This window comes from Pipistrellus kuhlii, unplaced genomic scaffold (assembly GCF_014108245.1).
Source record: "Pipistrellus kuhlii isolate mPipKuh1 unplaced genomic scaffold, mPipKuh1.p scaffold_m20_p_13, whole genome shotgun sequence".
Lineage (NCBI taxonomy): Eukaryota > Metazoa > Chordata > Mammalia > Chiroptera > Vespertilionidae > Pipistrellus > Pipistrellus kuhlii.
The window spans coordinates 31,260,732-31,287,937 of record NW_023425438.1 but is presented as its reverse complement, the minus strand read 5'-3'; the positions used below and the strand labels follow the sequence as shown (position 1 = coordinate 31,287,937).

At 34.9% G+C, this 27,206-nt stretch overlaps 1 protein-coding gene across 7 annotated transcripts in view; it reads left to right on the top strand.

Annotated features, from left to right (window-relative positions):
- VPS54 (VPS54 subunit of GARP complex) overlaps positions 1 to 27,206 on the top strand; it is an 87,078-nt gene that overhangs the window by 29,999 nt on the left and 29,873 nt on the right. For 5 of the 7 annotated variants that reach the window (XR_006741430.1, XM_036435496.2, XM_036435494.2 and 2 more), the window contains 7 exons: positions 328 to 406; positions 3,213 to 3,247; positions 5,826 to 5,957; positions 10,189 to 10,574; positions 21,098 to 21,224; positions 22,411 to 22,518; positions 25,261 to 25,316. Coding sequence is in view for 6 of the 7 variants with exons in the window: in XM_036435496.2 (XP_036291389.1) it covers positions 328 to 406; positions 3,213 to 3,247; positions 5,826 to 5,957; positions 10,189 to 10,574; positions 21,098 to 21,224; positions 22,411 to 22,518; positions 25,261 to 25,316 (923 nt within the window). In the remaining variant the exon portion in view is untranslated. The remainder of the gene's footprint in view (positions 1 to 327; positions 407 to 3,212; positions 3,248 to 5,825; positions 5,958 to 10,188; positions 10,575 to 21,097; positions 21,225 to 22,410; positions 22,519 to 25,260; positions 25,317 to 27,206) is intronic. The other 2 variants (XM_045580805.1, XM_045580806.1) reach the window with 2 other exon arrangements.

The following is a 27,206-nucleotide window of genomic DNA, read 5'->3' as shown; positions in this document are numbered from 1 at the left end:
TCAAATTTTCTTCCTTGCTTTTAAAAATTATTTTCTTAATTGATTTCTGTCATATAAGTAAGGATTTTTCATTTGCTTTCCCACTTATTCCAAATTTATGGAGATTTTACTAATTATGTGAAATGGGATGAATATAAGTAAAAAGGTATTCATACATCTCAGTGATGTTTAATTTATTAAGCATACTTACTATATGTATTTAAGTTCAAATGCTAGTGATTTAAAAATGATAGAACTAATTTTATATCTTCTGTTGTGATTTTAATGCTTTGAATATTTGTATTGCCACACAGCATCGATTACATTATTTAATTTTCCTTTTATTAGAGAGAGAAGATTCATGAAAGATGCAAGAACATTTGTCCTCCTAAAGATACCTTTGACAGGACTCTCTTACATAGTCATGGTATGAATATATGCTATTTGTAGATAATACATAGATGAATATGTGAAATTTGTAGAAGAGAATAATATTAATGAACAAAATCTTAACTTGGCGACCTTGTTAGCTATCATAATTTTTATTTCCAGTAAAAATTTTATAGCTTACTGTTAAAATCTTTTCTAAAAGCTTTTAAGTGAAAATTCTTGGGTCTGATGATAGTGTTGTCTTCAGTTCAACAAATATTTATGTAATATCTATGTGCTTGATACTTTGCTTGTTGCTTAAAAAATAGGTGAATTAGAAATGGTCCCTGTCATCAAGAAGCTGATGGTTTCCTGGGTAAAGTTAAATAAATAAACCAAAAAGTTGCAGCACTGTATATCAAGTAATAAGTGCAGCATGGCAAGATAGTATATAGCTTCAAATTTAGCTTAGAAAATTTCCTAGAGTTGATGATGATTGCCTTTGTTTTAAACTAGCTATTGAGAAATATTTATGTGTAAAAGGTATTCCAGGAAAAAGGAATAGTTTGGATAAAGCCATACAGTCAAGAAATAAATTAGCATGTCCAAGGGACTGCACGAATTCAGTATGTTGGCTCTACTGGGAGCAAGACAAGAAGCTGAAGAAATAGGTGGGAGTCAGATCTAGAGCCTTGTGTGCCATGCTAAGAATATTTCTTAAAGCAGTATAGAGCTACAAAATCTTTTAACCAGATAAAATCAGATTTATGGTTATATGTTTCACTGTGTAAACAGTTGTGGATAATAAGTTTTGGATGAGTACTGGAGTCAAGGAGACAGAACTATTGCAATAATACAAGTGAGAAATCATGTGGCCCCAATTCACAGTTATAATGAAATGAAAAGGATATTACCGTAGGCCTTTGAGCGTTTGAGGCATAGGTTTCGGTGGTCAGTTAGTTGTTGGTAATGGGACAAGTTGATTCAAGGATGACTCCCCAGTTTCTTGGTTGGGCAGCTGGCTAGGTGAGGTGCAATTCAGTGATATAGCCAATATAAGAGGAGAAATTCTGGAGGAGATAGAGACTGGTTTAGTTGCAGTTTTGCAAACATGTTTGGTAAGTAACTGGGAGCTCAAGAAAGAGATCCGGGCTGGAGATGTAGGTATAGTAGACATTATCTTAGACAATATGCTAAACAGTATCATGGTAATTGAATCCAAGGGCATGGATGGGATAACCCAGGAAGGATGTGAATAGTGGGAAGAGAATAACTGATAATAGAACACTAGGAAGCTGTCACATTTAAGGGGCAGATAGAAAATTAGGCACCTGTGAAAAAGACTATACAGAAGTAGATAAGAGAGTCAACCAAGAGAGAGTTTCACCTTTGATAATTTCAAAGAAGTGAGAATAATTAGTCTACATTGTCACAGAATTTCAGTTTGCATACTGAGAAGTCTTCATGGATTAAGCAATTTAGGAGATCTTAGGGAGAGCATTTAAATTGGAACTGTGGTTACAGAAATCTCAACACTATATATTAAAGTGTGAGTACAAGAGAAAGAAATGGAGAGTGTGTATTTAACTTGAAGATTTGAGATATAGTAGTATATTGACTACAGAGAGAATAGAGTGGAAGAATGTTTTTGCTTGGCCAGGACTAGATGAGGCAAGAGAGGCATTTGTATAACCCTGAAAGTGAGTGATTTTTAAAATTTTGCACCCAAGGGTATGTATGGGAGGGAGGGGCATTGGTATATGTACAAAAATAATAACTATATATATATATATATATATATATATATATATATATATATAAATAAAATTGTAAAAAAAAAAAAATTTGTACCCAAGGTTTCCTTGCCTCAATCTAGTCCAGGCCCTATGTTTTATCTTTTTCTCTCCTCTCCCTTCCTCCTATTTTTCCTTCCCTTCTCCCCCCCCCCCCCCCCCCTCTTTTTTTAAATGAAACATGTTTATATGCAGAGAGGAAAATGCTTTTAGGAGGAGAAAGAGGTTGAAGATACGGAGAGAGGCAAGGTAATTGAAGTAAGGTCACAGAAGAGGCATGAGGGAATGGGTTACTTTTGGAAAGGAGGGTATCTTACTGGTGAGATGAAGGTAAAGTAGGTTCAATTACAGGTAATTTTTATTTCATTTTATCAATTTTAGAGAGAGCAGAAAGGAGAGAGAGAGATAGAAACATCCATGAGAGAGACATATCCATTGGCTGCCCCCTACATGCCTCCCACTGGGGATGAAGCCTGCCACCTGCAATACGGGCATGTGCTCTGACTGGGAATCCAGCCAGGGACCTCTTGGTTCATAGGTCACCGCTCAACTACTGAGTCACACCAGATGGGCACAGATAAATTTGTATATGATACAAACTAAAATGTATAAGAAGAAAATTAATATATTTAAAAATATCTTTGATCAGAAGAAATTCTGGAAGGGATGGTGGATATTTTGAAGAATTAAAAAACAGTATTCCTATTTTAGAATTCAATTCATTCTTAAAACTACATAGCATGCCAAACCATGGTAAGATTAACTTTCTGTGTAGCTAATCATTACAAACTAATTCATTATAGACTAATCATTCTTACTTAAAATTTATTAAGTTGTTTTACTGCTAGTAAACAATTGATTACAATTATTTGCACAGATGCCATATTGAGTGCTTTGTATACTATTAAGGATGCAGGAGGTGCTTTATAGATACTTGTTGAACAAAGAAACTTATGTGGTTATTTGGCTGTGATCTAGTATAGTATTGAATCTTGTCATAGTATATTTTATGGAAGTAAAATGAAAACAAGTTAAAAAAATCAAGTTCTCCTTTCCCCCTTTTTTAAATAGATAAATCCAGGACAGATCTGGAGCAAGTACCTAAGGTAACAAAGCTTAAAAAATGAGAATACTGCTTTTTAATATTTGATCTTTAATTTTGCCTTTAAGAAGCTTTCATTTAGCTGTTTTCTGACACTTCACTTTGCCTCTTCTGTAACTTTGTTACATTACTTTCTTCTCTCTTTTTCATCATCATTCCCTTCATCATCAAAACTTACAAATATGTTTAAGTCTCTCCATTCTCAAAGAAGAATTTTGTTGATCTTACTCTCCCTCCAAATCATTAAAATACATTTCCTTTAGAAGAAAACAATTGTAGAAATGTGTAATAGATGAGGGTTGTTTTTTTTCCCTGGGAAAAGAATCCATTGCATTCATCAGATTCTCAAAGGAGTCTGTGGTAATTGCTCTTTAGGGTGAGAAGAGATAGACAGAAACATAAAGGAGAGGGCAGTCATTTTTAAAATTTTTTGATTCCTATAAAATAAAATTCAAACCCTGTACTTTAAGGTCCTTAATTATTCATTTCCATTCGTAGTTACACTCTTAACTTTTGCCTCCTAATATTTACACAGCTTTTACTTCAGTCAGACTCTTTTGTTGACTCCATTCTTAAACTGCTCCTGAACCCAAACAGAGACTTTCCATCATCTCCCTATATTTAATTCTTTACATTCTTTTGCTTAACTGGCAACTTTACATGAATACATTTCTCCCCAACTGAAGATAATGTGCCCCTTTGCTGAATTTGCATAGCATTTTATCTAGATCCCAGCCTTCCCTTTCAAGATATTTGTTGTTATTCCTCTTATGAGATACTTATGTATATATTTTATCATATGCCTTGGTCTAAAGATCGTTGAGATTAGTATCTCTGTAATAATTTATTTTTGTTTTCTCTTAGTGCCTAGTATAAGAGTTAGACAACCAGTAAATACTTACTGAATGAATCAATGCTTTCAATAATACTAAAGCAGTGACTAGAAAATATACTCATGTCCCTAGATTTTCCCTGTCACATTCATAACGATTTTTGCATAAAGATAAAACGAATCAGTAAATAGAATAAAATAGAGAAATTAATGAAGTAATTAACTGATTAAAGCATGTGTTTTGCCTTATGGGGATACAAAGAATAATAATTATGAATTCAATCTTAGAGGAACATATTCCAGGAGGATATGTTTATATATATATGTTATATATAGGATATGTTTTTATATATATATATATATATATATATATATATATATATATATAATTTTTGGTAAAGTAAAGATAAATAAGTGTACATGGTATATTTGTGTTCAGAGATGGGGTGATTAATCTCTGTGTCATTCACAGGGACATGTTTGTCCCTTTGATTGGATTGAATTCTCTGGGAAGATAGGCAAGAGCATTGTAGGCCAAAAACACATGTATACTTAAGCATAAGAGGATATGGAAGATAGTTGAATACTGCTCAAATTTAACTTGTAAATAGTGGCAAGGTAAAAAGAGGTAAGTGGGTCCAAAAGTTGAAGGACTCAATGTCATCCTAAAAACCTTGGTCTGTGGGTCATGGAACTCTATTAAGAGATTTAAACAGAAAAGTTAATTCAGTTATACTTGCATTTTAAAGGGATATCTAACAGCAGTATAGTGGATAAATTATTGAAGGACATCATTAAGTGTCCATTTACTGTAATCAAGAGATAATGAAGAGCTGCATTGGTGAAATGCTGTGGAGATAGAGGAATGTAAGGATTCAAGCAATATTTAGGAAATATAATGAATACTACTTAATACTCAGATGGATGTGATACATAAGAGAAAAGAAGTTGGCTTTTCATAAAATTGAATTGGTTATGATTTTAAATTTAATGTATGTCTAATCTAAAAAATAATTTTGAAAGAAATTTTAGGAGAAAGTAGAAATATAAGTATAGAGAAATTGATATCTGGCATTTAAAACACACATACACTCCCTCCCTTTGATATGTGCCCAGTGGGAGTACGTTAGTGCATTTGATCAAATTGTAATAGAATGACCATCTCCATTTGCCAGGGCTGACCAACAGCTCCTGAACGATGATTGAACAGATTACTCAGACACAGTTTGACAGTGAAAGAGAGGGATAAGGGGCGCCTGGTTTTAGTGGCCAGGGCAGCCTCTATTGCCTGCCTTGTTAGGCCTTTATTGGAATTTTTATTTTTAGATGCAATCAGCAGGATGAGTAATCTCTAAGCAAAGGCATCCAGGGATTAAGCATAAGGATTCCAGTAAATACCCCAGGGGTCTGCATATGTACAGACTTGCTTGGAAAGGTCCAGGAATATTTAGGGCGCCATCTTTGACACTTCCCTAAATCTCCCCTAAGTCGAATTCCGATAAACAGGGCAGGCGGCCTTCTACACATCCATTGGTTAAGGCAAAAAAAAATTTTTTCTATTTTTCATGAACATGTTTATCTAGGTGAGATTTTGTACATTTTTCTATAGATTTTATGTAAATAACATGTTATCACTTTTGCTGCTTATGCTTGAGATCCAAATTAATTATTTAATGCTGTATGATTTTAGAAGAGATAATGAATGTAAAGAAAATGTTTTTCTAATCAAGAGAAATTAATTTTTTAATAGATTTTTATGAAACCAGATTTTGCCTTGGACGATTCTTTAACTTTTAATTCAGTTTTACCATGGTCTCATTTTAATACTGCTGGTGGAAAAGGAAATCGTGATGCAGCTTCCTCAAAGTTGCTACAAGAAAAGGTATTTTCTTTTTTACTTTTTCCTCATAGAAAATTTTATTCTAGTTAAGTGGTGCAACTTGGCATGGGTTCAGATTTAGTTACTTAGTAAGCATTCTTTCTTTTAATTTCATTTTGTTGTTGTTAATAATTATACGCCTTTGAATATTTACTGGAAAAATAATAGTATTTTGATTCAGGGAATATAAGTTGTTCTGGTGGGGGGGAAAAGCTTATTGTTTGAGTGCTTATTATTTGAAACAGCAGTTGCTAAAATTTCAGTCGAAAGGATATATAGATAACATATGTGATTATAATTGCTTTACACGTATCTCGAGCAACATATTGCCAATTTTATATTCTGTATGATTTAAAACAAAAAAAACAGCTTTTCCTGAGGTACTATTTGTCCTCATTTACACATTGGGGTTATTATTATTATTATTTTAAATATGTTTTTATTGATTTCAGAGAGAGAGGAAGAGAGAGAGAGAGAGATAGAAACATCGATGAGAGAGAAACATCAATCGGCTGCCAACTTTACACCCCCTACTGGGGATGGAGCCGCAATCCTGGCATGTGCCCAGACCAGAAATCAAACCTGTGACCTCTTGGTTCATGTTCTACACTCATCCGCTGAGCCACCTTCCGGGGTTTAAGGATTATTATTTTAAAGCAAAACCATGATATTAATATTCCTAAATGTTTTTAGCTTTACAAAGCCTAGTCTTTTGCATATTATTACTCAGCAGTTTTTAATTTTTTTTACAGTGTTCTTTATTTCAGAAGCCAACATCTTGAACATCATTTTAAATATAGAACTTTAAAAATATCTTAACTCACATATAAAAAATGTAAAGACCTTTGATATCTGTGTTTGTTTGTTTTTACACTCAGTTTAGAGCTTTCCTAAAACCGACTGTGGTTCTAAACTGAAAAGAAAGCATTTTGTTATAGCCTAGGGACATCTCTTGGCAGTATGAAAGCTTCCCCAGGAAGGTGATTCAATAAATTAGGTTCAGTGCCCAGTAACTGAAGAAAGGACTAACTTGTGGAGGATAAGAGAAAAATGTAGGAAAAGAATCATGACTATTCCTTTTCTTACTGTTTTATTGGGATGATCACTTTATGATTGACATTAGCTGTTTTATCTTGCTGGCTTTAAAGAGAGTGTATGCTACAACCAGGGTCAAAGAAGTTTGCTGGCCTGCAGTGAGATAAGGCGTTTGCAGTAGAAATTATTGCAAACTGCTTCCTTCATTAAGCAAGTTTTTTATTTTTGTTTTTTTGTTTTTAAATAATGCACTGGGCTTAGTGATATAGTTGATTTACTTTCTAGTGAAGTTCATTGTTTTGTCATGGACTTGCTAAATAGTTCACAAATTGGCAGCAGCATACAAACTGCCTTTTGCATAACACTATCCTAAAGGAGTTGCCCATGCTCCATTTACTATTCTAAAAATTGAGTCCATTTTAGCTTGCAATGTACCTTAGTACCTTTGTCTCCAGTATTGCTTTTTAGGTAAATAAGTGAAACAGCTGTATTGAAGATGAAAAGAACAATAGTAGAAGGGTATAAATGCAAGAAACTTCAACTGTGGGAAAATTTATTATTTGTAACCTATTTTATCTATACTAGGTGAACCGGTTAATAATGCGGATTTTTTCAATAGATGGACTTACACATATGTTTGATATGTATGCTATTTTGTTGTATTGACAGCAGGCTTCAAAACTTCATATGTCAAATTTGTTTTAGGTGTTAACATCACAGATATTTTTACACTTAAAAATGTCAAATTTTGTGCCCAAAAAAAGCATTTGCAGGAAGTTTTAATTCATTACTTTATTTTGAAGAAAAGTTCTGCTGAATACTTTGGGAAGCTTATGGTGAACATGCTCCATCTCAAGATACTTGTGTATGCTGCTTTAAATGTTTTAAAAGTGATGATTTCGATATGAAAGGCAAAGAATGTCCAGGTCAACCAAAAAAGTTTGAAGACCACCAATTACAAGCATTATTGGATGAAGATGAGTGTCAAACTCAAAAACAACTTTCAGAAAGATTAAATGTTGCTCAGCAAACAATTTCTGATCATTTACAAGCAATGGGAAAGATTTTAAAGGAAGAAAAATGGGTGCCACATCAAGTGAACGAAAGACAAAATGGGAAGCCAAAAAGTCATCAGTAAAATGTTGCTTCAGTGGCATAAGAGAGAGCCTTTTTTGCATCGAATTGTGACTGGCGATGAAAAGTGGATTTATTTTGAGAATCCCAAACGCACAAAATCATGGATTGATCCAGGTCAACCATCAACATTGACTGCAAGGCCAAATTGCTTTGGAAAGAAGACAATGCTCTGTGTTTGGTGGGATCAGGAAGGTGTGGTATTATGAGCTTCTAAAACCAGGTGAAAATATTAATACTGATCGCTACCGACAACAAATAATCAGTTTGAACCACACTTGGATCGTATGTGCCAGAAGACATGGCAAAGTAATTTTGCTTCATGATAATGCCCCATCACACACTTTAAAACCAGTTAAAGTCATGTTAAAAGATCTTGCCTGGGAAGTATTAACCCACCTGGTGTATTCACCAGAATTGCTCCTTCAGATTACCACTTATTTCAATTGATGGCACACTCATTTTCTGAGCAGCACTTCAAAAGATATGAAGAAGTGGAAAATTGGGTCTCTGAATCATCTGACTCAAAACAAGAAGAGTTCTATTGAGATGACATCCACAAATTACCTGAAAGATGGGGAAATGTATAGCTAGCAATGATCATTACTTTAATAAAGCACTTTTGATGTTTCTCTTGAAATTATCGTGTTTTCTTTGATTACAAAAGACTAATTATTAACCGGTACACATGGTAATAAAAGCATAATATGCTAATTAGACCAGACATCCTTCCAGATGAAGCCAGGGCTGTGAGGAAAGCCGGGTCCCAGGAGCCAGAGCGAAGCTAGTGCCAGCAGCTGGGGGAAGGAAGGCCTATTCTTGCATGAATTTTGTTCATTGGGCTCCTAGTATTATAATAAATTACTCAAGGAGCCTTATTAAAGATATTGCGATCCTGCATGGTATTAAAGATACAGCCCAGGTGACCAAATATTTCCTCCAGTCTTAAGAGTCCTAAGTGTTTAAAGTTCATTCACCCTTGAACACTATGAATTCTCCTGAGATGTTCAGAAATAATGCTTAAATTTTTGCTATAGGTTGAAGTACCTACAAGTGAGAAAGTGGGAGAGAAATGGAAAGACATATGCAGTTAGAAAGGAAGAAAAGCAACTCAAGTTTTAGGAGTCTATATTTGAAATGAGAAAACATTTTTAAATTTTTTTTAGAGTAACATTAATTTCTATGTTAATCTAGGAATTCATCTTGGTAGTGTTATATGAATTAATTATTTAAGTTATTTGTTAACCTTTTAAGAAGAAAATACATTGGAAATAAACTGCATATTACAAATTGCTAATAATTTTTGAGGTGTGAAATAAGAAGCTTTGAAAAAAAGATCCAAATAAATTTTAGTACTTTTTATAATTTGTGACTGGACCACCAATTGGTCTTTTATGAGTTCTTTAGCATTTCAAGGCAGCATGGTATATATTATAGTATAAACAACTTTAGCTTTTGAGTCAGACAGACCTGGGTTCAAATTTTAGTTTTGCCACTTACTAACTACATGACTATCAAGCAATGTAATGCCTCTGAGCCTCAGTTTCCTCATCTGTAAAATGATAATAATAATACCTTTATTACAAGATTAAAATTAGAAAATTATATATGTAATATATCAGTGCCTGGTACATAGAAGGAGGAGGTCAATAAATACTAACTATAATCATCTTTTAGTCAGGTAAGTGATTTGTATGTTAATGATGAAAATGATGTGTGGGGTTTAAAGGAGCTCATTCTCAGTTCTTAGAATTTGTGAAATTATAAAAATTATAATCTGAGATGACTGTGATGTACTTTTACTTTTTAGAAAGAGGTTAGTGTTTGGAGGGCAGTAAATTACCTTCTTCTACTCTGTTGTCTTACATTTTATTAATCTTTGGGCTATATCTTTACCTCTCTTCCATTTTGTTATGTCTAATACCAAGGATCCCATAAGCAAACAGTTCACCCAAAGGGGATTAAAATACATGTAGAAATCTTGTATCATTTTCAGGAAGTATTTGGATAGTCAAGGAAGGTATATTTATAATACTCCATAATTTTTTTCTCCTTCCCTCTCAAGCTGAGCCATTACCTGGATATTGTGGAAGTAAACATTGCTCACCAGATCTCTCTACGTTCAGAAGCATTTTTTCATGCAATGACCTCTCAACACGAATTGCAGGACTACCTCAAGAAAACTTCCCAGGCTGTAAAAATGCTTCGAGATAAAATTGCACAGATTGATAAAGTAATGTGTGAAGGATCACTACACATTTTAAGACTGGCTCTTAGCAGAAATAATTGTGTTAAAGTGTACAATAAACTGAAGTTAATGGCCACTGTACACCAGACTCAACCTACAGTACAGGTGTTGTTATCTGCTTCTGAATTTGTTGGAGCATTGGACTTAATATCAACAACGCAAGAGGTTCTACAGCAGGAACTTCAGGGCATTCACAGCTTCCGGTATGTCAATTAAGTAAACCATTAGAAATAATGTTAGAAAATTTTAAAGTATAAATTTTAGTGTGTAAGGTTAGTTGAAGAAATATATGTTTAAAGTTACATGGTTATTTTTTTTTCCAGATTGATCTGTTTAGTAATGTTATCATTTTGATATTTTATTCTTAGCTTAAACAAACAAAACCCATAAGAATCAATATTTATAGGGACATTTAGATGAAGAAGTGAAATTACATTTTCTAGTAGATGAAATAAATGAAAGGCCAATTACAACTTTGAAAATAACATTTTGGAAATACTGAAATAATTTTTTGTCAAGATAGTGTCAAGGTAGCAGAAGAAATACCAATATATCTAAAATTAAGTTCCTTTTTAAAGCTTTTGACTAGATTTTTAATTTAATAATTATTAAATTTTATTTCTGATTTTCATTTTTTTCACATTACAAAAAATTCCACATGGTATTGGGAAAGACCCAGTTTTTTCTGTTTTTATTTTGAAAATATCTTTAAGTTTAGCGTTTTAGTTATTTTATGTGAGAACATGGGAAATGTTTAATTTATAGATAGACCCATTGCAAGCCACAAAATTTTAATTCAGTTAAGCAGGCTTGCAGTGTCCTTGTGGAAGTTTCTATTTTCTGGGAAACCCATCCAAACCTTACACTTCTTCAAAACTACAGAGAAGTTTTATGGAAGATACTAGAGGCCTGGTTCATGAAAATTCATGCACTGAAGGCGGGGGTCCCTCAGCCTGTCCTGACCTCTCTCACAGTCCACGAGCTCTCAGGGACGGAGGTGACCTAGTGATCAGAGGAACGTGATGCCTCATCACACCTCTGCCGTTGCCACTTCCGGCAGCGCAAACCTCGTCGGCCGTAGTTACCTGAGTCTCACGTGGCCCTGGGCGGCTGGACAGATGCTATCCGAGGCTTGCCTGCATCTTGGGCCAGCCCTGGGAGGCTGGGCAGCTGTCATCCGAGGCTTTCCTGAGCCTCGGGATGACCCTGGGTTGCTGGGGAGATGAGGGGATTGGGGGACTCCGGAGGCAGGCCTGGAACCCCCGTGTGGCTGAGGGGACTGTGTGCTGCCATCTTGTGGCTGTGGGTGCTGCCATCTTTGAGAGCATGGCAGTCAGTTAGCATATTCCCTCCTTATTGGCTGTGGGCTTCACCATCTTAGAGATGGCATGAGGGTCAATTAGCATATTCCCTCTTTATTAGATAGGATGTGCTCTATAACTTAAAAGATACTTAATATATTCTGGAAAACGTAGCTTCAAAATAAGTTTATTATTGAATTAGAAATTATTTCCCCACCATTTTTCTTTTCTTTATTAATTAAGATATTACATATGTGTTCTTATCCTCCCATTGCGCACGCGCGCACACACACACACACACACACACACCCACTCGTGCCCTCACCTCCCCTAGTGTCTGTGTCCATTGGTTATGCTTATATGCATGCATACAAGTCCTTTGATTGATCTCTCCCTTTTCACCCCAGCCTCCCCACTTCTCTCTGAGGTTTGATGGTCTGATTGATGCTCCTCTGTCTCTGGACCTGTTTCTGTTCATCAGTTTATATTGTTTATTATATTCCACAAATAAGTGAGATCATGTGATATTTATCTTTCTCTCATTGACATTTCATTTAGCATAATGCTCTACAGATCCATCCATGCTGTTGCAAATGGTAGGAATACAGTAGGGTAGTATTCCATTGTGTAAATCTACCACAGTTTTACAATCCACTCATTTGCTGATGGGCACTTAGGCTGTTTCCAAATCTTAGCTATTGTAAATTGTGCCGATATGAACATAGGGGTGCATATATCCTTTGATTGGTGTTTCTAGTTTCTTGGTGTATATTCCTAGAAGTGGGATCACTGGGTCAAATGGGAGTTCCATTTTTTAGGTTTTTGAGGAAACTCCATACTGTTCTCCACAGTGGCTGCACCAATCTGCATTCCCATCAGCAGTGCATAAGGGTTTCTTTTTCTCCGCATTCTCACCAGCACTTACCATTTGTTGATAGTCATTCTGACAGGTGTGAGATGGTACCTCATTGTCATTTTGATTTGCATCTCTCAGATGATTAGTGACTCTGAGGATGTTTTCATATATCTCTTGGCCTTCTGTATGTCCTCTTTCGAAAAGTATCTATTTAGGTATGTTGCCCATTTTTTGGATTAGATTGTTTACCATCCTTTTGTTAAGTTGTATGAGTTCCCTATAAATGTTGCCAGTTAAATTCTAATCAGAGATAACATTAGGAAAATACATTCTCCCATGCAGTAGGCTTTCTTGTTGTTTTATTGATGGTTTCTTTTGCTGTGCAGAAGCTTTTTTTTTTTTTTTTTTTTTTTACATTTTTTAATTAAATTATCTGTGAAAGTCTTTTACGTCCTTAGTTAAGTTTATTCCTAGGAATCTTAATTTTTTTGGTGCAATGGTAAATGGGATTTTTTTAAAAAAATATTTCTTTCTGTAACTTCACTATTGGTGTATAAAAATGCCATAGATTTCTGGAAATTAATTTTGTATCCTGCTACATTGCCAAATTCATTTATTAAGTCTAGTAATTTTTTGAGGGAGTCTTTAGGGTTTTCTGTGTACAGTATCATATCATCTATGAATAATGACAGTTTTACTTCTTCTTTTCCAATTTGGATACCTTTTATTTTTTCTTCTTGTCTAACCACTATGGTTAGCACTGGGTTGAACAGGAGTGGTGAAAGTGGGCATCCCTGTCTTGTTCCTGTTCTTAGGTAAATGGTCTTAGATTTTGCCCATTGAGTATGATGTTGGCTGTAGGTTTGTCATATAAGGCTTTTATTATGTTGAGGTATTTTCCCTCTATTCCCACTTTGCTGAGGTTTTTTATCAAGAAAGGGTATTGGATTTTTGTCAAATGCTTTTCCTGCATCAATTGACTTGACTATGTGAATTTTATCTTTCAATTTATATGATGTATCATGTTTATTGATTTGCGGATATTGTACTATCCTTGCATCACTGGGATAAATCCTACTTGGTCATGGTGTACGATCTTTCTGATGTAATGTTGGATCTGATTTGCTAGAATTTTGTTGAGGATTTTGGCATCTATGTTCATGAAGAATATTGGCCTATAATCCTTTTTCTTTGTTTTGTCTTTATCTGGTTTTGGGATTCGGATAATGCTAGCTTCATAGAATGAGCTTGGAAGTGTTCCTTTTGAATTTTTTGCAGTAGTCTGAAGAGGATAGGTTTTAGTTGTTCTTTGAATGTTTGTTAAAACTCCCCTGTGAAGCCGTTAACCCCAATATATCTGACCATCAGAGAAAAGATAATTAGGGGAGAGAAAAGAGAGCACAAATGATATTAAGGAGGAAAAAAAAAAGGTAAGAGAGAAAAGAAAAAGAAGAAAAAGGGAAAAAAATATTTGTATGTATACACACACACACACACACACACACACACACAGAACAAACAGATAATCCAATAAATGCAAACAACGAACACCCAGAAAAGAGGGTAGGGACAGAATCTGTAGAAGCTGAGTTTATATATAGAAAGTAAGGTTAAGGAATTGGATGAATATGGAGAGGAACTTGGTTCAGGATAGAGGAGATAGAGTATAAGAATAAAAAGAAAGAGAAAAAAAATAGGATAGAGTAATAAAAAGTAAAAATAGAATGATGAAAAATAATGCAAAAAGAAACAGAGGAAAACAAAATTTAAAAAATGAAAAAGAGAAAATAATAATAAAATTTAAAAAGTGAAGTGTTCTTTTGGCCTAGTTTTAATGCCCCATGGGGGCTGGTTTAAGATTCCACTCTTCTGTACTATCTGCCCCTTTTCAGCTTCCTGTTAGGTAGTCAGCATGGTGTTGAAGTTTTAAGCGTACCACCACTCCTCTGTTTGTGTCTGTCTCCATCACCTTAGCTGCCAGCAGGTGGGACCAGTCTGCTCTCGTGGCCTGTCTGCCTCTGTCAGTCCTGATCTCTCCAGCAGCTGTTCTGACAGGGCTATCATTAGGGAAGCTGCCATGTTGCTTTCTGGGACGGAAAGGCCTCTCCTCAGCCCTGTCCTGAGGGCTCTCAGGACTGTTAAGACTTTTTTTGTGTCTTTTGTACCACTCAGGGTACAGTCTGGGGATGGCTGTATTGGTTGTCTTGGAGACTGCAGGGAGGAGCTATCTCTTCAGGAGAAAATGGCTGCTTAGGTCCAGAGTATTCAGTATGTCCCAGTGCCAGACTCCTGGCCACCTCTCTGTGACCTGTATTCTCCCCAGACACCACAAGTCTGCACCTCCACCTGTATCTCAGCCACGGGTGAACGTTTGTATTTGAAACCTCCAAGACCAAAAAGAGGGGAAAGAGCTGCGCCACTGTGCGTTTCTCTCCCCCCGGCACTGCTAGGCGTGGGCAGTTTAGGCTGCCCCCTCCGGGCTCAGCCTCTCGTGACTGTGGGCTTAGGTCTAGAATCTCCTGCTGCCAGCAGCCCTGTGGACTTCCTTTCCACAGTCAGACGTTACAACTGTTCCCAAAGGACTCGACAGCCATGCAGCTTCCTTCTGACCCTCTGGGCTCAGAGGTCACACAACTCTCTGCAGCCCAGATCCCCGATTTTACTGTTTCCCAGGCATCCTCTGACCTCCCTGGCTGCAAATTGTCTCACCAGCTGTGCCTGCTTTGCTAATTACGGCTAATGGTATTCAATTTAGTTGCTCCTTCTATCTGCTCCGGGATAAGGCTCGGGACATGTCTGCCTATTCAGCCAACATTTTGTTTCTCTTCTGAATTGTAAATTCTTATTGACTAAAGATATGTAATTAGAACATTATTTAGGAAGCATTTAAAAAGTTTGGCACACACTGGATTATGTAATGATTGATTGATTCATTCATTACAGAAATGGTTTTTCATCACCTACTACATGCCAGACACAAGACAGAATACTGGAAATATAGCCATGAACAAAGCTTTCTAGGAGTCTGTAAAGTGCACTAGAACTGAGAAGCTTGGTTTTAAATTACCATTGGGTCCTCTGCTTTTTCAGGATTTGGAGTTAAAGTGGTAATATCTTCTTATATAATTTTATTCTTTTTAAAATAAAATTTCCAACTAAAACATCCTTCTGTCTGTATTCAAAGAGGGCACTACTAATGTATCTGTTAGCAGCATAGAAATCCAGTTTGATCCCCTCTTCTGAATGTGGACAGTAATTTAAACAGTGGGAAATTTTGACTCATTGAATAATTCATAATTACTAAATGGATTTTTTGGTCCATGCCAGTGTTGCTCAGTGGTTGAGAATACACCCTGGAATAGAACATTCTTGGATTTAATTCCCAGTCAAGACCATGTACTTGGGTTGCAGGTTTGATCCCCAGCAGGTTTGGGCACATGCAAGAGACTACCAATTGATGTGTCTCTTCCTTCCACTCTCTTTAAAAATGGAAATTATGTCCTTAAGTGATGATTAACAAAAAAATAAATAAATTGGATCTTTTGTACATTTGTTGATTTTTGTAATTAAAAATGTAAATTATTTTATTGGCTAAATTGTTGCAAAATTGGGCAATTTCAGTTATTAGTGTGTGTGTGTGTGTGTGTGTGTGTGTGTGTGTGTGTGTATATTTAATTCTCACCCAAGGATACTTTTTCTATTAGTTTTTAGAGAGAATGCAAGGGAGGAGAGACAAGGAGGGAGAAAGAGAGATATCGATGTGAGAGAGACACATTGATTCCAGCAGGTGCCCCTATTTGGGCCAGGGGTGACCCTACACCCAAGTACATGCCTTTAATCAGGAATTGAATCTGTGACTCTTTGATGCCTGGGCTGGCACTCTAACCTCTGGTACTCACCGGCCAAGACAGGACATACATATTTTTAACCATTATTCATGGGATGAAATTCTGCTATTAGCAGTATATGGAGTTAAAGTGGTAATATCACTTTAACTGTATAATAATCAGTGTTACAAAATTTGTGATCTCTAGTAATTTCTCTAAAAGTTTTGCTGTAGTTAGTGACATTCACATGCTTGTTAAGCAGATGAATACAAAGTATCATTATAAGCCTAAGAATATATTTGAACCTTGATTTCTTGTAGGTTTTGATATAGAAAAATTTCAATTACTTTGAAATTTGAGGGTGCTGTGTTGTTATTTGATCTTTCTTATGTAAAGATTTACTAGGTGTACCAGTTAATGTGGATTTTTTTCAATAGATGGACTTACACATATGTTGATATATATGTGATTTGATTTGTATGCTATTTTGTTGTATTGACAGCAGGCTTCAGGCTTCAAAACTTCATGTTAAATTTGCTGAAGGTGTTAATATTTTTACGCTTAAAAATGTCAAATTTTGTGCCCAAAAAATAGCATTTGCAGAAAATTTTAATTCATTACTTTATTTTGAAGAAAAGTGCTGCTGAATACTTTGGGAAGCTTTTGGTGAACATGCTCCATCTCAAGATACTTGTGTATGCTGCTTTAAATGCCTTAAGTGCTTTAACAGTAATAATTTCGATTGAAAGGCAAAGAATGTCCAGGTCAACCAAAAAAGTTTGAAGACCACCAATTACAAGCATTATTGGATGAAGATGAGTGTCAAACTCAAAAACAACTTTCAGAAAGATTAAATGTTGCTCAGCAAACAATTTCTGATCATTTACAAGCAATGGGAAAGATTTTAAAGGAAGGAAAATGGGTGCCACATTAACTGAACGAAAGACAAAAAGGAAAGCCAAAAACTCATCAGTAAAATGTTGCTTCAGTGGCATAAGAGAGAGCCTTTTTTGCATCGAATTGTGACTGGCGAAGAAAAGTGGATTTATTTTGCCGAGCCCCTCTCACCATGGCCCCCAGGCCCCTGTCCGCTGGCAGCCCCACTTCTGCCACCGCCACTCTCACTCACTGATAGCGCTGGCTCTGCTCGCACCCACTGACAGCTTGGAATGATTGGGGCCAACACCAGCAGCAGGTGCCAGTGGGGCTGGCGCTATCAGTGGGTGCGAGCAGTGGCTGCTGCCCCGATTGTCCCTCAGGAGCAGGGGGAGGTGGAGAAGCCCTCACAGGCAATCAGGATTGTCAGCCGCCATTCACACTCACAGATGGTGCCAAGTGATTGGGACCAGTACCGGGCATGTGTGAATGCCAGGCGGGACCACAGCATGCTGGAGCAAAGACATTTTAGTAACCACCACAGGCTCACTCCATTCATCTTCTTCACCATCCCGCCTTGGCCAATACCATCCATGTCCCGCACATGTGGTCAATATATATCATAGCAATCGGTTGTTCTGCTGTTTGGTTTATTTGCATATTAGCCTTTTATTATATTAATATAGGATAAATGCTTTTTCAGAAAGTGATATTTTGGTTATTTATTGTTTCAGTAGATTTCTTTCACCACTCTGAATTACTGTATGTGATTATTATGATACATACTTTAAAAAAATTTTTTTTAAATGATTTTAGAAAGGAAGGCAAAGGGCAAGAGAGATAGAAATATTGATAAGAGAGAGACCTCAGTCAGCTGCCTCCTGTAACCCAAGCATGTTCCCTGACCAGGAATCGAACCAGGGACCTATTGGCTCATGGGTTGATGCTAAACCACTGAGCCACACTGTCTAGGCAAGGATACATGCTATTAAAATGAATTGTTAACAGATTTATTTAAAATATTTTTATAAGGTTAATAACGTGGAGGCCACTATTATGATATCCATTCTCAAAGCAGTCAGTGATATAAAAAACAATTAGAGCAAGGATGAATAGGTGAATCTTGTATAACATCTTAACCCTGAAAGTTTTTTTTTAAGGATTTGTTGAGACAAATCTTTTTTTTTTTTAATTTAATAAATCTTTATTGTTTGGATTATTACAATTGTTTTTCCTTTTTTTCCTCAGGGAGGCTGATCCATTGAGTGTGTTTGTAGATTGTGCGGGGCAGCATCTCAGGATGTCACTAGGCTAGGGCATGGCAAACAGTGATGGCTGCCAGTCAGCCTTCTCTGTGTTTCCAAGTTTCCAAGTCCCGGCGTCCAGCACCCCAGTGCAGTAAAAATGATTGCTGGGCATCTCTGCAAGAAAGGCACCCTTACTTTCCAACCTGATGGCCGACAGTCCAGCTTCTCCCCGTAGGAGTTTGGGTCTCCTGCTTCTCCCCAGAAACTGGATTTCAGAATTGGGAGCTTGTCTCCCTTACAGTTGAAAAAAAGCAACACATCCTATTGCCCGCCTCCGTACCTCAGCTTTTCAGTGCTTGTGCATGTCTCAATGCTCTTTTCTCTTTCCTTCTAGTTGTAGAGCTTCCACTCAGCCAGCTTTCCTGTGGTTCTGGTTGATAGACCTTTCGTCTTTTAGTTGTAGTTTTGAAATTGTTGTGTGAGGCAGCAGTTTAGGTGTTTACCTATGCCACCATCTTGGTTTCTCCTAGACAAATCTTTGTGTATATATCATGTACCTGTAATTATGTACATTTGATGTTAGTATTAAAATTCATATCTGCCCTTTTAAAATTATAATTAACAGACTTTGAAAGAAGTTACAGAATGCATAAAAATGAAGCTACTTAGTTAAGACAATATGTGTGGTCAAATAGAACCTTACATATAAGTTATTATGCTGAAATTAGAGTTTTATTTTGATGCCCAAACATCATATTGACTTCTCACCGTAATTCTTTGTTGGGATTTGTTGAAGACTATTCTTTCATACCTATTCTTTCAATGTAACACATATCTGAGTGTAACCTCTAGTGTGCCTTAAAAAGAAATCTGATTATCATAAAAAATAACAACCCAGCAATAGTAAAATTATGGGTAGATTTATATCCTTCTCTGTTAGTACTTTTTTTTTAAAAAATATATTTTATTGATTTTTTACAAAGAGGAAGAGAGAGGGATAGAGAGTTAGAAACATCAATGAGAGAGAATCATCGATCAGCTGCCTCTTGCACACCCCCTACTGGGGATGTGCCCTCAACCAATGTATTGTACATGGCCTTGACCAGAATCGAACCTGGGACCTTTCAGTCCACAGCCTGACTCTCTACCACTGAGCCAAACCGGTTTCGGCTGAAGAACATTTCTTATAAGTGTAGGCAGAATAAATTCTAGATTCTTTCCTCTTATTTAGAACTTTTAAAAAATAGTGATTTGAAAATCCAACATCTATCAAAGGTGACTGATGAGTTTTTAACAATATTTTTATAAATACATAAATTTACATATATTTGAAGTGTTTAAGTTCTTTGCTGTTTTTATTTTTATCAATGTTCAAATTGTCCTATCTTTTGTAGTAATCTCCTCCAATTCATTATTGAGACATGAGACAGTAGTCATTGTTTTCTTACTTTGTGTTATGACAAGATACTCCTACATTATTTTCTGCCCCAGACTCATAAGCTGCCATTTTTCTAAAGAGCTCTAGTTTCTCTTAGTAGAAAATGGTATTTTAAAAATTATAGTCTAGGTACCAAAGGTAATTTGTAGTGGAAAGAGCTAGAGAATAATTTTCCCTTTATAAAAAAAATATGAGTTTATATTGGTAGTTTCAATTCAGGACTGTAGAGTTTTTACTTCTTCAGTCTTATACATCCTTTTGAACAGGCTGAAAACTGTAGTTCCTAATACATCCTAGTTCCTAATGATGTCAACATAATTTCTTATTTGTTTTATCCTACAATATAATTTAGAACGCTCTTAAAACTAACAATGTGATTACTTTTGTAATGTAGGATTTCTTTTCCTTAAGATATATCCTTTGTGGATGAATGGATAAATTACTATGTGTTAAAGTCAGTTGAAATAATTCTCTTTGGACCTGAGGGATATTGCACAGTAACTCAAACTGATGATGACAGAGATTGAATTGAGTCAATCTGTCCTGATAGTCCTTGTGATATTTATATGTACCCAGAGCAGGATCTGGCACATAGTAGGTGCTTCTGTTTATTGAATAAATGAGTGGCTTGGGAGCTACTGGCATTGATATTCAAGCAGGGGTGGGGAATGTCCAGCCCATGGGCCATATAAGACCCGCAAAATCATTTGGTATAGCCCTGCAAGGCATTAAAAGTGAATTAATTAAATGTTTGACCAAATATAGCAGGTTAATTTTTAAGTTGATACTTTTGTATGGCCCAAGAACGATATAAATATCTAAATGGCCCTTGGCAGATAAAAGGTTCTCCACCCCTGCAGTAAATGGTTAGTGAAGAAGGGTCTCAGAATACCTGAATATTTTATCTGTAAAACTATTAACAATAGACCAAAAAACAGTCATGGAATTTCTAGTACCAGGTTTTCTGGAACACATTTAACTGGAAGTTAAAGAGAAAAATAGAATTTGGGAGGTGATGTGGAAATGTTGCAGTTATTTTTGTTAAGTTAATGGACTCCATTTTACTAAAGCATTACATTATTGCACAAGTACTGTCAGTTAGAAAAGTTTTGCTACTAGTTCCCTTAATTGTGGAGTGAATTGGGATTTTTAATATGTAACATTTTCTTCTTCCTTTGTAGGCATTTGGGATCACAGCTTTGTGAATTAGAAAAACTGATAGATAAAATGATGATTGCAGAATTTTCTACTTATTGTCACAGTGACTTAAATAGACCACTGGAAGATGACTGTCAGATTTTAGAAGAGGTATGGTTTTTGAGCACCAGAATGAAATTGATGTCATTGCTTGGTGCTAATTCCTGAAATCCTTAGTTTAGAACACATTCTTCTCAGATTATAATGAACAGAATTACATTAAATTTATTAGACCTATGAAGTACTTCACTATATGACTTTAGCAAGGATAATTGTTTATTATTCTGTGAAATTAGAGAATAAAATAATTTTATACCTTAACTAGAAATTGGAATTAAAATGAAATCTCTATGTAGATTACAAACAAAATTCAAAATGTAGATATGAACAAATTAACATATATCCATGAATATGCATGTACTGGAGTATGTCTCTTTAAAAATGGATTATTTTTATAACTTATCAGTCATTCACTGAGCACTTATTATGAACATGTTTTATGCACATGCATATACAAATACATCATACCCAGGCTTTCCTTAGCTGGTAACTTCTCAATGCTGATTATTGCCAAGAACTAGTAAAGTTCCAAAAAGCCCTGATGGCAGTCTAGTAGTTAAGATATATTTTTACCTGTCAGCAGTTAATTCCCCACAGATAGTTCAGGTCATCATTCCAGTCTTCTAAACCACTAATTAAAAAGCACATGAGCCCTGACCAGTGTGGCTCAGTGGATAGAGCATCGGCCTGCAGACTCAAGAGTCCCGGGTTCGATTCCGGTCAAGGGCATGTACCTTGGTTGCGGGCACATCCCGAGTGGGGGGGAGAGGGGGTGCAGGAGACAGCTTATCAATGTTTCTCATCGATGTTTCTAACTCTTTCTCCCTCTCCCTTCCTCTCTGTAAAAAATCAATAAAATATATTAAAAAAAAAAAAAAGCACATGGATCATGGAGTATTATTAGTTATCAGGGTTTAAGAAAGATGTTTTCTAGCTACTTGAAACTAGGCTAAAATATATTTTTGTATTGTCTTGCCCTTAAACCAGCTTCATTTGGTCCACTCTTATGGAATAGGATTTATCTATTTTAGAACACTGACTCCAAAAAGCTGATGACCAGATTGCAGTAGAAGGATTTTTTTTTTCCAGGCTTCTAAAAAATATCATATGTAGTATAGATTCTCAAAAAATAAAACCCTTGGTGTTTAATATTGCTATCTCTAAGATTATTTGGCATTTAAAGTGTCAAGTTACACATTCTTTATTTTTTTTAATTTTTTTCTTTTTATTTTTATAGGAAAAACTAGTATCCCTTGTATTTGGACTTTTAAAACAAAGAAAACTTAACTTTTTAGAAATCTATAGTGAAGAAATGATTATTACAGCAAAGAATATCATTAAACAGGTAATTATACATTTATTATTTAACATATTTTGCTTTAGAATCTTTTGTGACATTTGTGTTTACATGACCCTAGAAATAATATATGTAGTATAATAGTAATATTTTTTCATTTATTTAAAAGTTGAAAATGTAGAAAAGTAGAACATAGCCCTATCTATAATTTAAGAATATTTACAACTATAAATTGTTACTGATATTTTTAATTATCATTACCATCCTGCATATATTATTTTGATTTGTTCATATATTTCAGTTAGACTTTTAGCAGTTGAATAACATTTCATCTATATTATGTTAAACTTAACACTTTCTTTATGCTGCATATTTAAGTTGTTTTCAGTTTGGTACTGTTAAGAACATTGTGACAAGTATCTGTGGTATAAAGTTTTGTTTGTTTAGTTTTACATAAGACAATGGTAACTAAATTCTGAAAGTGGAATTATTGGTCAGAAAGTGACCAATTTTTAAATAAAAAAAAATTAACAATATATACTGTCACCAGCAGTAGATAAATATTCATCTTACACTTGAACTCTAAGAAATCATAATTGTAAACTGAAACTTTTTAGTCTTTCCTGATCTGTTCTGACTTTTTTTACTCAGATAAATCTTATTTACTGAACTTTATTTTTCTGAATATGAAGAAAAAAAATAATTTAAAATGTATTTACTAACCAATGAGAATGAATAAATTACATAAGACAATGTGGATGAAATTCACATACATAATGTGGAGCCAAATAAACTAGACACCAAAGAATATACACTGTATGATTCTACCCACTTGATTCAAACATCTTGTTTTAAGAATCAGGATAGGGGTAACTTTGGGGAGGAAATAAGGGTAACTCTCTTGGATGGGAGCAGGAGAAAGGCTATTGACAGTGTTTGTTTCATGATCTGAGTTCTAGTTACACAGGTGTATTCCATTGTGAAAAAATACTGAGCAATAAACATAATTTGTACAATTTTTTTGTAAGAATAATATGCTTTTAAATAAGTTTTAATTCCCAGACTTTTCTGGAAGTCTAAGCATTTCCCCCCCCCCAACTTTAAACTGTTGCATGTATTGCAAGAATATGTAACTTCTGCTCTAGCTAGTGTGACTCAGTGTATAGAGCCCAAGTTCCATTCCAGTCAAGGGCCCATGCCTGGGTTGTGGGTTAGATCCCAGTGGGGATGTGCAGGAGGCAGCCAATCAATGATTCTTTCTCATCATTGATGTTTCTCTCTCTCTCTCTCTCCCCCCTTCGTCTCTGAAATCAATAAAAATATATTTAAAAAGAAAAGAAAATGTAGCTTCCAAATAAATTTTCTTTTGGAATTATATTTTTAAAAACTTAAGTCTAGTTGGTAAACAATATTATATTGGTTTTATTAGTTTCAACATTTTTATATCTTATAATATGATCACCCCACTAATTATAGTAATCATCTTCCCTGTGCAAACTTATCATAATAATACAGATTGTATTCCTTTTCCTTTTTTCACCCATCTACTCACTTCTGGTAATAATCCCTTTAGTTTCTATAAGTGTGTTTTTGTTTTGTTTGTTCATTTGTTGTTGTTTTTTAGATTCCACACATAAGTGAAACTATACTGTATTTGTGTTATTTCTCGTAGCACAATACCCTCTAGAACCATCCATGTTCTTGCAAATGACAATATTTCATTCTTTTTTATTACCACATAATATTCCAGTGTTTGTGTGTATATACACAAAATACAATACTACGTGGATGTGTGTGTGTGTCACACATCTTTAGCCATTCATCTACTGACATTCTTGATGAACAAAATTGTCAGCAGAATACTAGCAAATTGAATTTAACAGTACATTAAAGGATTATACTATATAATCAAATAGGATTTATACCAGGGATGCAAGTGTGGTTCAACATCCAAAAACAATGTGTTTCATCACATCAACAAAACCAAGGATAAAAAGCCTATGATTATCTCAATAAAGATGCAGAAAAAGTATTTGACAGAATTCCACATCCATTTATGATAAGTCTCAACAAAGTGGATATAGAAAGATCTTACCTCAACTTGGTAAAGGCTGATTATGACAAGCACAGAGTTAATATCATACCCAATGGTGAAAAGCTAAAAGCTTTTCCTCTAAGATCAGGAACAAGACAAAGATGCCCACTCTCACCACTAATACAACATAGTACTGGAAGCCCTAGTCACAGTAGTCAGACAAGAAAAATAAATAAAAGGCATCCAAATTGGAAAGGAAGAAATAAAACTATTTGCAGATGACATGATACTATATGTAGAAAACCCTAAAGAATCTATCAAAAGATAATAGAATTAATAAAGAAATTCATTAAAATAATGGGATACAAAATTAACATACAGAAATTTGTCATATTTGTGATTTTAATATGGGGCTTATATCTTCTTCCTAAGTATTATAGTTCTGTGCTCTTTTATGTTTTGAATTGTTTTAAATAGTAGATTTTAATTAATACAGTTTAAGCTACCCTGGAATAATTATTTAATAAAGTAATGGTAATGCTGAAGTTTTTTAAACACCTTGAGGTATGTATAAAAGACACAAGAGGAGTCTGATAAGATAATCATTGAGGCCCTTTTACTTTCATTTAAAGATGTATTTTCAAAGTAACACTTTTTAATTTTTATTTTTTTTTCATTTCTACTCATTGAAGCCCTTTTAAATATACAGTACTTAGAATTCACATTAATCACATTTTTTTCTTAAATTTTTGCAGTGTGTGATTAATAAAGTTTCACAAATAGAAGAACTAGACACAGATGCTGTTACGAAGTAAGTATAAATATCAGTCACAGAATTCCTTCTGAATTCTATTAAGGGAAGAGAGCAGTTAATAGAATTCAGAAGGAGAAATATATGTAGTGGTAGTGAAAAAAAAGACATTCAGTAGTTGAAATTATCTTCACTGGAGGGAGGCTGTCATCTGGAGGTAACCCCTCAAGGAGAGGAGATAGAGCTATAGGCACCTTTTCTCCTTCCAATCTTATTTTATTTTATTTTTTATTGATTGTTTTGGTTTTTCTTTAAGAGAGAGAAAGTAAGGGAGAGGGGGAGAGAAGAGAGAAGGAGGGAGGGAGGGAGAAAGGGTTGGAGGGAGACAAACATCCATGTGAGAGCAGAATATTGATCAGCTACCTCTTGCACACCCAACACAGAGAATTGAGCCCACAACCTGGGCTTGTGCCCTGACCAGGACTCAAACCTGCAGTCTTTTAGTGCTCAGTACTACGCCCAGTCAACTGCATTACATGGGCCAGACCTCTTCCTTCTAATCTTTTGTAAAGGTTCCTCATTGACCAAGCCCTGCAGATCATCTCCCAGGGCAGACAGAGGGTAAAGAGGATACAATGTAGATATGGAGAGGGAAAATTGCAGATAACCCATTTCAGAGGATATCAGTGTGAAATTTAAATTAGTTGGCCAAATAATTAAAACTCAGCTTCTAATTGGCTTTGAAAAGTTGAGTACATGATTTTGAATTGTCCATGTCTATAACTTTATTTTCACCAGTGTAATCCCTATTCTTTTATTTTGAGAATAGTGATAAATATTTTATGACTATGAATTTCTCATTCAAATAGATATGTAAACTTTATTAACTGGCCTAAAATGTGAATAACAATATGGACTAATGTGAAACTCTCTCTGTGAGACTCATAGGATGAGGATGTGGAGTTTTAATTTACATACTATTACCTAGTGAAAACTCAGTTTCAGAGTTAGTTAAAGCAGCCCTAATACTGCAGGAATCACTAGTGCAGTAGTTAGAAAAATTAAGTTATTGGGACTCTTTTTAAAGCCCTATACACATGGAAATTCAGTTATTTTTGTTTTCTTCCCTAGGATATTTCCTCAAATAGAGAACTTCCTGTATCTCAAGTATAGGGATATCTTTGGAAAATAAACTCTTGAAAAAAAAGAAAAAAACTCTTAGCTGCAATAGTATTAGTTAAAAATTTAGAGTAATGTCATTGTAATACTATAAAATATTTTATGTAACTATTTTGCATTAACTTTTTAGTTATTGTTGTTAGCTATAAAATATTGGCTATACTATTATATATTATACTAATATGATATATAATGATACCATACTGGCTAATACATAGAATTTTTTATGCACCATGAATTATTCTATGTACTTCTAATTAACTCAGCTAATATTCATAGCATTCATACAAGGTAAGTTCTATTACTTTCACCCATGTTACGGTGAGAAAATTAGAGCATTCAGGGATTAAGTCACTTGTCCAGAGTCATAAAGCTAGTAAATGGCAGGGCTGGACCTTGATCCAAGGCATTGTGGGCCTAGAGCTCATGCTCTTAGCCACCATGTCATATGTGGAAAAGTACTTTTTAGCTTGTAATTAGAAAAAGTAGATTATTAAGTTATTAAGGGATATGTTATGTTCCTATTTTTACTTATTTCAGAATATTTCTTCTCCATCTTAAACTAAAATTGGTTTATCTCTCTCTGGCTTTTTACCCAATGGTCACGAATTGTGCTCACATGGAATTATTTTGTAAGATTCATAAGTCAGTATACTTAACTAGATTAATCTTAGAGATATTTAACCTAGAAGTTGTTTGGTAATTGACTTCAACTCAATTTTTTGATATAAGGTATCTAGGTGAAATTACATAATTCTTATGTTACTATAT